Source organism: Montipora capricornis, chromosome 8 (assembly GCF_036669925.1).
Source record: "Montipora capricornis isolate CH-2021 chromosome 8, ASM3666992v2, whole genome shotgun sequence".
NCBI classification, from domain to species: Eukaryota; Metazoa; Cnidaria; class Anthozoa; order Scleractinia; family Acroporidae; genus Montipora; species Montipora capricornis.
The window spans coordinates 44,954,522-44,967,021 of NC_090890.1; the positions used below are offsets into that span (position 1 = coordinate 44,954,522).

The 12,500-nt window shown below is 40.4% G+C and overlaps 2 protein-coding genes across 6 annotated transcripts in view; one reads left to right on the forward strand and one right to left on the reverse strand.

The window, feature by feature from the left end:
* Positions 1-5,010: 5,010 nt before the first annotated feature.
* LOC138059878 (ATP-sensitive inward rectifier potassium channel 12-like) lies at positions 5,011-8,171 on the reverse strand. Of its 4 annotated transcripts, none has more exons than XM_068905529.1 (2): positions 8,045-8,171; positions 5,011-6,562 (listed from the first exon to the last, which is right to left on the reverse strand). In XM_068905529.1, exon 2 carries the CDS (start codon positions 6,410-6,412, stop codon positions 5,180-5,182), a length of 1,233 nt encoding a protein of 410 aa, XP_068761630.1. In that variant the 5' UTR covers positions 6,413-6,562; positions 8,045-8,171; the 3' UTR covers positions 5,011-5,179. The 4 variants fall into 4 exon arrangements, with proteins under 4 accessions (XP_068761630.1, XP_068761631.1, XP_068761628.1 ...); XM_068905530.1 differs by lacking the exon at positions 8,045-8,171 and adding an exon at positions 7,751-7,950; XM_068905527.1 differs by lacking the exon at positions 8,045-8,171 and adding an exon at positions 6,904-7,097.
* A 3,377-nt stretch (positions 8,172-11,548) lies between these two features.
* LOC138059347 (structural maintenance of chromosomes flexible hinge domain-containing protein 1-like) overlaps positions 11,549-12,500 on the forward strand; it is a 28,833-nt gene continuing 27,881 nt past the window's right edge. The window contains exons 1-2 of one of the 2 annotated variants that reach the window (XM_068904932.1): positions 11,549-11,669; positions 11,766-11,790. The gene's annotated coding sequence lies outside the window, so the exon portion shown is untranslated. The remainder of the gene's footprint in view (positions 11,670-11,765; positions 11,791-12,500) is intronic. The other variant, XM_068904933.1, reaches the window with a different exon arrangement.

Below are 12,500 nucleotides of genomic sequence, written 5' to 3' on the forward strand. Positions count from 1 at the left end.
GTATTTCTGGGTGAGTATTCGAAGTCGACGTTCCTGCAATGATTGCTACCATTTGGTTTGATGTTTTACCTTTTTGTCTTGCTGAAATCAACATCTTTTGGCAGAGTTCGCGTTTTTTGGTGCTTGTGATCGGTTTATGGTCACCTCGCCACCAGTAAACTCGCCACCAAGGGTCATCTCGTATTGCTTTAGTGAGTGACTCTAGTCAGAGCTATTATAGCACTCACTGAACTGCATGGTGGCGAGATAACTCGTCTTCCATTTTTTTGTCCGTGAGTCAGTACAGCGTGTAACTTACTTTACCTTTTAAAGTGCTACTGTGATCAAATTTTTATCCCTTGAGTTTTTTGGTTTATCACATAGAGTACCATGAAACATTAAAAACGCTGTTTACCGTTTGAAAATATCTGCATTGGTTCCAGAGATATTTAAGTTTGAAAAATGTGTTAAATATGCAAATGAGAAGGCTAATGACGTCATTCACCCAACCCAGTAGAACATCAAGAATATAAATAGAGCTATCTCGGTCAATTTGCAACAGAGACCATTGAAACTTGGTGAGCTGATAGTTCTGAAGGCAACACACCTACGACTGTAAAGAAATTGGTTCCCATGGCAACTCACTCTTTTCCAGTCCCCTCCAACCTGATTTCAATATTTTGGTGATCTCAGGCTAGAAATACATTAACCAAGGCCACAAACTTGACCTAACATCTTTATATGCTGGCAGGATCATGCAGATGAGGCACCATTTGCAAATATCAAAACAGAACGCCAAAGGTGGTCTGCAAAGCTTTTAATATCAGGGAGGTCTGGAACCCAGTATGTTGCCATGGTAACAAAAATGGTATGCTCATATTGTGGAACACATTTACTAGAATCTTAGTGCAAAGAACCAAGTATTTCTGATACAAATTGGCTGAGATATCTTTCTCCATATTTGGTAGGGTTTATGACGTCATCACTTGGCTAATTTGCATATTAAAAAAACTTGAATATCTCCAGAACAAAAAGAGATATTTGAAAATGGTAAACAGCATTCTTCTTCTCGTACAGACTACGTGTTTATGTGCCAAAATGGCTTCGATAGGGAAGATTCAAATTTCGTCACAGTAGCACTTTAAGTTTTAGATACATCAAGTTGACAAACTCGGTAAAGTTTAACTTAAAAAATTAAGCCGAACTGCATGGTGGCGAAATAACTCGTCTTGGTGGCGAGTTTGCTGGTGGCGAATCCTCCTGGTGGCGAGATGACTAGTTACCTTGTGATCATAAAACTCATTATCGGCTGATGGCAGCGAGGACGTAGAAGGTCGAATTATCAAATAAGTTTATTCAGCTCACTACAACAAACATATGAAACAACGTATGAAGATATTAACCACAGGTTCTCCAAACTGACGCAATTAATTAGTGAAAAGGTATTGGAGAAAACAACTGTACTTAATTGTGAAACTGAAAAATATAAAGGCGAATTTTTGAATAAAAACTACTTCTTACCTTGTTTTATTTGCGAGGCATCTTGTCTTCTGTGTTGTTTTTGTATATATCTTTTGAAGGCATCGCTTAAACCGATTTTCGGGGAGTTTTTAACGTCGGTGTTCTCCCTCTGTATCTTGATGTATATGGTTTATATTAACCCAAGGAGGGAAACTCCGAAGAAGCAGTTGGAAAGATAAGCTCAAGTCGAGCCGAAATTCCACTCAAACCAAGCATGATAGTGTTGCTACATATTTGAACCTTCATATCAGACAAAATTTTATGGAAAGGAGTTGAAAAATCGCCGGAATTGGTTTATTTTGCTGTCTTGCTAGGGAGCTTTGTGCACGAAACAGTTGAAAGGGGTCCAAGTTCAATTTTCTTACACTCCGGGCAAGCGACGGTGTTTTGTCTTAGCCTTTTGGCAATATTGAAACGAAAGCGAATAGTCCAATGACAGCAAACAGTGGCCCTAGTCTCAAAAATGTAAGATCTGTTGAATTCACTTGGGTCAGTCAGCCATTTTGACTTCTTATGCGGATTACCGCCGTTAACTCGCTCCCAGACTCCGGTTCCCGGTTCCCCGTTCCTACTTTTTGTAACATCCCTTCCCTGACCTTGTTTCACATTTCCAAAAAATAGCTTCGAGATTTACATTCTCCAGCTTTATTTCTAACCGCCAGGTATATTTCAATTTTTAAAATTGTGTGATTAATTAATGACAAAAACACTGGCCGCGTTTGTTGCAGACTGCACAATTTTCTATTTTTGTACTCTCGATTTATTGATCATCTTATCGTTTATTCTTGTCCCCAGAGTCCGAAAAAAAAGGATTATCATCATTGCATCTTTATTTACTCTCAGATTGAAGGGATATCAACCTCATTCTCATGGACTATCTTCTGCCATTCCCCTGGGAACGAGGGCCACAACACAGGGAACGCTCTGCGAAAGTGTACTGGTTCTTTTTCGTTCGTCAGGGTAACACACATTGCGAGAGGCGGCCTACAGTTACAAGGAAGGATTACGTTTTTGCAAACGTTGGCCGTGTGGCACTTATATTTGAACAGACTTAACTGATTAGAGTGTAATGTGAATGGCTAGGTTTCTACCCCATATGAAACATGTGAGCGTTGCCGTAAATGCTCCAATAAACGCCACCTTTCTTATAAACGCCTCCTATCCATTCAACGCCCCTGGTGTGGTGGAAAGTTTGAAATAGACGCCCCTCTCTAACAAACGCCCTCCCCTCCCCCCCCCCCCCCACACACACAAAAAAAAAGGAAATCGTTTAGCTGCAAAGCAAAATCGTGCAATTTATTTAACACCTTGATTGCTTAAATGCTTCAATGAAAATCAATCAATCAATCAATAATTCAATAATAATCACTATCAATCAATGGCAGTGATATTGGAAATCAGTCAGGTCATCACTGAGTCGGATGTCGATAAAGCAAATTGTGAAAACAATGTTGACAAAGATGACGACGAGGACATTAATATAGAACTTTGGACTTGCTGTTTCGCCATAAACTTACTGTTGTCGCCGCGTTGATATAGAACTATGAACGTTTATTTGGATTTTCTAGTTTTTACGGTACGTGAACTTGAAATAAACGCCGCTCTCCAATAAACGCCTCATATCTATTTAACGCCTCCCCTTACATCACAAATATTTAATAAGCGCCCCGGGCGTTCATTAGATCATTTACGGTAGCCCTACTTATGGAAATGGGCCCATACAAGGACAGAGAAAAACTCTGACCAGGGTGGGAATGAACCCACGACCTTCGGGATAGATCACCGCTGCTCTATCGACTGAGCTACAAGATCAGACGGGGTGAAGATCATGTTAAAGTCACGGCAATGAACATGTACAAGCTAGTACAAGGAAGGATTACGCTTTTGCAAACGTTGGCCGTCTCTGTCCTTGTGTGGGCCCATTTCCATAGATAGGGCTAACGCTCAAATGGTTCATATGGGGTAGAACCCTAGCACTTCACATTACACTCTAATCAGGTAAGTCTGGCCTACAGTTAGCCCGCCAGTAAGCTCTCCAAAGAGAGGCGGGGAGAGCTCTCCTCTCCCCGCCTCGCCTCGCGTTGGAGAGCTTGCTCGCAAGTTAGCCTACGATTCGCTGTCCTTATTCTTGAAGACTGGAGAGTCTAACAATAAGAAGATGCCGTTACAAAGGCAACACTTTCAGCTCAGATATGTGTTGTTCCGTTTCGGTTGGAGTTTTGAACGCACGACAGGGGTACCCGCGCGCGTACACGATCGAATCGACACATCCGACGACGATTCGCCGGAAACTAAAAAATGGCTCGCCCTGCAATGGTTATATTGACAAGAGCGATTATCTCATGGATTGAAACCAAATAACTGATAAAAATGACGATTAGGTATATTAGCTCAGAGTAGCTGGTTTTTGTCTTCAGCTTTAAATTACAGTGGAACCCTGTTAATGCGGTTATCAACGGGCGTAAAAAAATTGGCTCTATTAACGGGGTGGCCGTATTACCGGGTTAGGGTGAAATTCATGACTAAAGGGCCGTAATCACAAATATCGCATTTGCAGTTCCAGAACAACTTTTTTAAGTAAACAAAAGGAATGTACGTACAGTAATTGTATAAAATACTTGAAACTTCGCTCAGTAGGTAAAACGCTTAAAATCGTTAAGTGTACTGTACGTTCTGAGCCTAAAATCAAAACAAGAACAGGCCCAGCTTACTATGCTTCTAAAAAACGGAAACTGCCGTAATTACCGAAGCGAAAGACTTTAAGTATCGATCGTGTACTTGATGAAAGCACAATGAATTAATCCCTTCGCGATTTGCCTTACTGGATGTTACAGAAGTGTCAAGATCATGTTTGTAATGAAAACAGGGAGGAGTGTTGCTGACAGTACTTTTAAATCGGCTGTTCGATTACAGTGGTAAATTAATTAATTTAGCGCGAGTGGCTGTATTAACGGGGGGAAATTACAGAGGATTCTACTGTTTGGGATTTAAAATTGTGACCGTTGGCCTTATTAACGGGTGACCGCATTAGAGAGCGTTTTCTATAAGAGAATATATGACAGTTTTGCCGGGCCAAAAAAACGAGGCGGCAATAACGAGGTGACCGTATTACCGAGGGGCCTTAAGGCGGGGTTCCATTGTACCATGGGGCGAACCACCTTTTGGTCCGGGCGAGTTGCCTTCCAGCGCCGGAAAAACGACTTTAAGTCTCAGTCAATGGGCAGTTGGTCCAAATGCTGTGTATCTGCTAGATCCGATGCACTCTTTTGTAACAAGGCAACATTATAGACACTCCTGTCATTTCTCAATCTGCAACAGGGAAAATGCCGTAAAATGGCTGTTTGTTTTTGTGATGATTAACCTGTGAAAACAAAAATTAGGAAGACCCTTCAATGGCAATATCAGCTCAACTTTTGTGCTTTGGTTCCCTCGTTGGAAATATAAACTTAGTTGAAAAGCAATAGCTTTTGTTCACTATCGAAGATGCGGAAATGATAATGAAAGCTGACAAACAGAGAAATTTCTATTTACTCATTGAACACCATATGTAATACAGAAATGGCTAGACAACTTTTTCAGGTATTATGTACACAGTCTTTTCGGAAAGTTGAAGTCAAATTTTTTGAATAAAATTATTACTTCCTTATGGATTTGGTTGTGGAATTTCGAAAGCATTCTTTTAAGGTATTTCAATGTTGATTCTCTCTAGTGCGTCGGAATCTTGGTCCCCATCCTCTTGCGTGTTATCACTCGTCAAAGAGGATTCGGACATCGTTCTAAACATTTTTCCTTCGTAGTAGTCCTTTGCAGAAATTTGAGGAGTATCGGGCACAGCTCGAGTATCGTCAAACTTTGAAAAATCCACCCTATAGCGACCTGACTTCCAATTGCTTTCATCCGTGGTGCTGATAAACTCGTGACCCCACAGTATTTCACCTGCAACATAAGATGTCCTAGCTTGTACAAGCATGCTGGTCGCCTCTACTGTACCTTCCAGAACTACAACGATTTCGAAATCACAGTCGGAAAGTTCTTGAGGTTGCATTTCGTAAAAGGGGCTGTTTTCATCAATGACGTGAACTATTGTGAGTGGCATGATGAGAAAAAGTATGCTATCCAACTGATTCTCCTCGCACAACCAGTCGACCCCAACTGGCAAATTCTGTTGATAAAATGGTAATTCCAAACCCTCTCTGGTGATTCGTTTCCTAAAAAGTTGCACTCGAACGTGGGCTTCCAGTATTTGACTTTTACGAACATCCCCAACTCGAAACATCAAACACATTTTCCCATCTCGTAGTGCAACAACTGCGTGTCGAGAGAAGAGAATTGTCTCTGCACGATTTTTTGGTCGCGAAAGCTTTCCGAAAATAAGACCCAGCATAAACGCACCGATAATAAAGCCTATTAACGACTGCACGTTCAGTAAAAGAACAGCTTCGGGGCAGTCAGGCGTAATTTGTCGACCTCCATAGCCAATTGTTGTTTGTGTTTCCAGTGAGAAGAGGAAAGCGCTCGTGAAGGAGTCAACGTTGTCCACGCATAAATTCTCCCCACGGTAATAAGTTAGGAGCCACCAAAATAAACCAAACAAAAGCCAGCTACCAGAATACATTAAAATGTACACAAAGGTTATCCACCGCCATCTCGAATCAATCATAGTTGTAAATAAATCCGAGAGGTACATGCCATGTTTTTTGGGAACCTGTGATGCGACAACTTTTAATCGGCCTTGTTTTCCAACTAGTCGACGTGTCTCAGTTCCACGTTTCGGCGAGAAAACTCTCCTCATCCTGCTTTTTTGACACGCGGCCGTTGTTTCATTGTCTCTGGGGTCACTTGTCCCGTTCGACTGCTGTATTTTCACCTCAATGAGCTCCACGCTATCCCGACGGTCACCAAAGACACCCATATCAGTTTCGAAGAAACGAAGAAAGGGTCCTATACCGGACAAGACTCTCAGCGAGAATCGCAGGAACTTTTCACGTTGCCCTGGAGTTTCGTTCGGTGAGCAGTAATTCTGACTCCCGTCACGTTGCGAAGAGCTTGTTTATCTTCATCTCTGTTCAAAAAGTAGACATCTTAAATAACGTAATTCTCAACAAAAACAATATAGGAGACGAATCAGAACCTTATCAGAGCTCTGTTTGAAGCAACTGATTTTGTGACAAGTGACGAAGAGAATGTTACTCCTGCATTGGAAAGAACGACGTGATTGAAACCGAAAATCTTGTTGTTTAGCTGAGTTAATTTAAATCAAAATTTATACTTAATGAGTGATGTGTTGTTGTGAAAGCATACTTCTGGATTCATGCCATCACTCCAATAAATCCTACAATAAAAAGGCTATCAATATTATTATTATTAATAAGATTGAACAACTTTCCTCAGTACCGTACCTACCCAAGCAGGATATTCCTTCGAAGTTCTTCGAAGAATTCTCAAGTTTTAATTGAGTTCGCTTAAATACAGCGAGCACATTCTAATTTATGAATGTCGTCCTGGAACATGTGAACAACAATGCCAATATAATTTGCATGTTTTTGCATGGAGCAAGTCAGAACACAATGCTAGACCAGGTCAATCCTGTAGATCACGATTCCCGTCACACTAACGGCACTTAGTCGAAAGCATCCAATTTCATTAACAAATATGGTCATAATAAAATCATGTGAGGTTAAAATGAGGAAATTGTCTTTCACGATCGCTTGGCCAGTTACTCGATGTATCATCCAACATTACATCATTATCAAGAATGAAAATATCATCAGATCATACTGTATATAAAGGTCTAAAACTCAACTTTTTAAACATCGCTCAAAGTAATGATCAGTGTTCAGGGTACTTCGAAATGTCGAGTAAATTTTCTGCTATAAATCCTAAAAAAAAAAAATTCTTCCTAATTGCCTTTTCAAAGTGCTTTTATAATCCCTGTTTCAAGTAGTTTAAGTATAGTAAAGGATTCACGAGTTCAACAATAGGACCGAAATACACGTTCGTTTACCGATATTTGCTGAACGGGACCTTATTAATAAAAGTCATATAGGAGCTGTCTTCAAAGGCACCCAACGAGCAAATTAAGCCAAAAGCCTTTGAGAGACATTTCTCAGCTCCTTGTAATGTTTTAAGACTGTCTAAAGAGATATTTTTATCACCTAGAAGAATTTGATCTGTTCTGATATCTAAGCTGAAAATTAAAGTGTCCGAAAATTTAATTGTATCATTTCAGAAATTGCTTGGTGGACGTTACCTTCTAAACACTTCCCAGCGAATCATTTCCTCATCCGAAACTGGTAGGTGACTTTTCTAAGCGAAAACGTAGAACCGAAATTCTTAGAACAGTTTGACTCTCCCGAACACAAATTTCACAGAAGATTATCGTTGGGTGCCCCTGTGTTTTCCTTTACCACGAAAACGGACGTTCATGCCCTTTAAGCGTTCTTCGCTATCATACGAACACGATCATGTGCCACGAGTATACTCCACGGTAAACATGAAACTGAGGGAATTTGTGGGTGCAATTATCTTCTAGGACCTGTATTACCTTTGTTCCTATACACGTGCAAATCAGACAAATCCTTCAGTTTTTCTTGTTAACGGAAACAATGATTTCAGTTGGGATGCTCCTGTGTTGTGCTATGACTTGTTTCCATATCATCATGATGCCCTTGGACAACGGACTCCCGCGGGTTGATGTTCGGGTCAGGGTTAGTGTTAGGTTATTGTTTGATTCTTTTCACATATGTACGCTCTCGTTGTCGTCAAAACTCAGATTTGGGGATTTCACGTCATTGTTATGCAGATAACCATAAAAAATATGCCACAGTGCTACAGTTTAAACTGAGTTCATAGCTCAGTTGATAGAACCTTGCACCGGTATCGCTGTTAGTCATGGGTTCGAATCCCGTTGAGGCCGGCTATAGGCCGCGCTCACTAAACCCGACCAGAAAATCATCTGCGCTGAAAAGCGCGTGGAAACGGTCAATTCAAATGAAGAATTTTAAAAGGCAAAACCGAGCTCCAGCCGTTACAGCAGGCCGCCGTACCAGCAGGCCTTATGAAAGACCTGGTCTTCGTCATCCTCAAATCTTGCGAATCAAAGTGCGAGCGGGAAATTAAAACCTTCGCAGTGATTCCAGTTGCCCTTATTTGTCAACTATATGCTGTCGGTGAATTGTCCCGGTAGTGGAGGGAGAACATTAAACCTTCTTTAAAACCTGAAAATTTTCGTTATTGTACAAGAACCAGTGAACATTTGGATCAGTGCTACTGACACAAATTCCTGAGCTCCAAAACAAAACTGAGGATTTTTTAATCCAGGAAGACCACTGAACCTCACCACAGAAGGGATGATTCACAGCTTTGTCTCATCTTTTGAGACAAAGCTGTGAATCATCCATTCTAGATCTGTGGTGAGCTTCAGTGGTCTTCCTGGATTCAAAATCCTCATTTTTGCACAATTCCCACATTGTGCCTTTGTTCTCAAGACAAGTTTTATGCCTTTCGATTCCACCTTTCAGTGTATTTGCAAGACGGGTAGAAACTTCAGAAGATAGCCACGCAAGGTCTCTCAAAAATATGCAAGCGATCTCGAAACAGACTGGGACAGGGCAAAAATACCTGCTAACATTTAAAGAACAAGGTCTGCTTATTATCTGGCATCAACTCTGCAATGTAAACTAATCTAAAATTGATATTCTTTTGATATCCTGGCGGTAAACAACAAAGTCATATACCTACCTCTCGAAATGGCAACTAATGTCATGTCCACATTGTCGGCTTGACAACTTATAAGTTGTCAAGCCGACAATGTGGACATGACACAGGTCACTGTACGTAACTAAAAGCTTTGTGTTTCTCATATACAGCTGAATTACTTCAACCAGGGTTTGGGTAACAGTGCAATCAAAGCTGCATTCTCCGAGAGCTTAGCTGCTGAATATCCCGCCACTTAGATGTCAAAATTTTGCGTGAATCTAACAGACCTTTTCACGGTTTCTGACGCCATATTGGTTAGGGGCAAACACGAATGAATGTATGGGGATTTTGCCGACTTCGAACCATTATAAATCCTTTAAGGTTGACGATTGTGGATAGCGAGAATACCTCTCAAAAACACTTCTATTGAGATTACTTTCGTGAAGTATGACGATCAGAATCAAGCTATAACGACCGTAAACGAACAAACAGTTGTCTTGTAAACAAACTTATGCAAATTCCCGCGAAATTTGAAGCGACACGAGGAGATTTCTAATATCCAATTTTCAGACGTTGTGCCCTGTGCAATGATCTAATTTTCTGTTGAGTGAATGATAAAATGACTAAAACTATTTTAAAATTTTTGAAATCTGCCTTTTCCAGGGTTTGGGTAACAGTACAATCAAAGCTGCATTCTCCGAGAGCTTAGCTGCTGAATATCCCGCCACTTAGATGTCAAAATTTTGCGTGAATCTAACAGACCTTTTCACGGTTTCTGACGCCATATTGGTTAGGGGCAAACACGAATGAATGTATGGGGATTTTGCCGACTTCGAACCATTATAAATCATTTAAGGTCCGACGATTGTGGATAGCGAGAATACCTCTCAAAAACACTTCTATTGAGATTACTTTCGTGAAGTATGACGATCAGAATCAAGCTATAACGACCGTAAACGAACAAACAGTTGTCTTGTAAACAAACTTATGCAAATTCCCGCGAAATTTGAAGCGACATGAGGAGATTTCTAATATCCAATTTTCAGACGTTGTGCCCTGTGCAATGATCTAATTTTCTGTTGAGTGAATGATAAAATGACTAAAACTATTTTAAAATTTTTGAAATCTGCCTTTTCGAATTCCATACATTCACTGTAATTAATTTTCCCCCCACCCCAACCAAGGTAGGGTCAGAAACCGTGAAAAGAGGCTATTTATTGGATTTCTCGACACAAGTGCACTTATTTGCATAAGAATAACATCTGTTGTATTTGACTCGTTCCTCAGATAACGCCGCCGAATGCTATCAAAGTTGGTAGCAGTCACCCATAACCTATCTGTCAAACAAGAAGAGGAGAGGCATGTCATGAAGAGACTAACCGCAATGGAACGCAGCGGAAAAAAAGAAGGCAAAACAATTTTCCAAATATATGGATGTTTTTCATGTGTTCTTTCTATCATACTTCTTTAATCTGTTGCCAACTAGAAACAGCTTTGCGTAAGATCGTTCAATAAAAGTGCGTTTTAAAACTTTTCAGTCAGATTGTATCTGGCTTTACTCAGCAGCCTCACCAAGCATTTTGACTGATCGAATAAACTGGGTAACTTTGTGAAGACAAATCCAAAAGGTGGTCGTTGGTCGCAATAACGTGATGGCCAAATTAACGGGGGTTTTAGATAAGTAAACGAGAGGGGTTTTGTAACTGCTCGTGATATAACAGAGCAACCTGACATTGGGAACGAGGTTGATGACAGAGAGGGATTTCCGATATTCATTGGGTGCTTTCTATTAAGCCAAAACTTCCGGAAATTTCGGGCTGAAGTCAAGCGGAAAGGACCGTTTCGGTTTGGTCCGACCGGAATATTTGGACCTCCTCTGAGGGTGGTCCTCTTTGACCGGTCGGGTCTGGTCCGATCGAAACGTGCCGTTCATTTACAAAAATTCTCATTTCCAGTTTCACTGTGACGTAACCGAAATTTCGGTTGAAACGAAAATGGAACGCTTCGGTCTGGTTGGAAATTGACTTTTGATGAAAAAATGTCGTTCCACTGAAGTTGTGAGTGAGTGAGTGAGTGAAGTCTTTATTTCACTCACTCACTCACTCACAAGTTCCTTGGTCAGTTCCACTCACAAGTTCCTTGGTCAGTTCCACTGGTATCCGACCTGGCCGCAGGTGTTCAAACGTTGGATAGCGCTATCCACCGGATTAATCACTATCCAGCGAATAAACACTAGCAAAACCAATTGAGTTTAGATCCGGCGGATATATCCATCGCGAGAACAACTGGGGCCTGATAATGGCAATATTTTCAGTTCCGGGAAAATAAGGCCCGGTTCCATAGCTGTCATCGACAAAGGTGACTGATCGTCTCACCTATCACTTTCCATTAAATGCGAACAACAGTTGTAGCTCTCTTTTGTGCATATGGCTGCTTAAGTCTGTAACATCTTTTATCGCTGCAAAGCCGAGGTAAGTATCCACTTAACGAACTAGCTGTAATTTCTTCCCCATGCAAATCTCCAGCTGTACTACATGTATTTGTCATTTCGATTTGTTTTTATCTAGTTCACCGTTCCACCTCCAGTTCCAGGTGAGACCTTAAAACCATGTAACAGCTGACGTAAGCTTATATTTGCTGTTCGTTTTTGTATGTCAGTCCAACATCCATCGTTGATTAAGTTCGCTTTTCATTTTTTTCGCTTAAGTTGCTGAATGACAAACTTACGATTTCAAACGAAGATAATCCTTAACTGTTGCATTATCGATCGTTTGACTTTTAATGTTTCCTTGATCTATAATAAACCTGCATATAAAACTCCGGTCTTCGTTTTGACAGTATTATAATTTTTTAGTTCTACAAATTTCTTTTCGTTTCGAATGTTTATAATTTAAATGCTTTCTGTTTGGGTGTTACTCGTGTATCGTTTGCTTCGCTGTTTTTTTTTTTCGACTCAGTTATAGAGCTTATTAAAACAACTCTGTTTGCTAGAAGGGCGAATTTATCAACTTTTCTCAGAGTTGAGTGAAGCATTGAGTTATGGCTGGATCAGGTTTAAAGTAATTTTCTTTTATGTTGGAAACAGAGTATATTTCATATTTTTATTCTTAATTAATGCTGATTAATGCGAAAAGAGAGTTTTAATTTAACTGGACGCATCTTTGTTAATTTCTTCCCTAAATTGCCCCGCAACAATGCATCGTTTTCCGTCAGAAATGAGTTCTTTTGTAGCAATAATATTTGAGGCAGCTGTTCACTTAAATTTATCTTGTTATTAATACTTCGGTTAGTCGGCGTATTGG

Coding starts and splice junctions, on each gene's coding strand:
- LOC138059878 (XM_068905529.1), bottom strand. CDS start 6,412: ATGGGTGTCTTTGGTGACCGTCGGGATAGCGTGGAGCTCATTGAGGTG.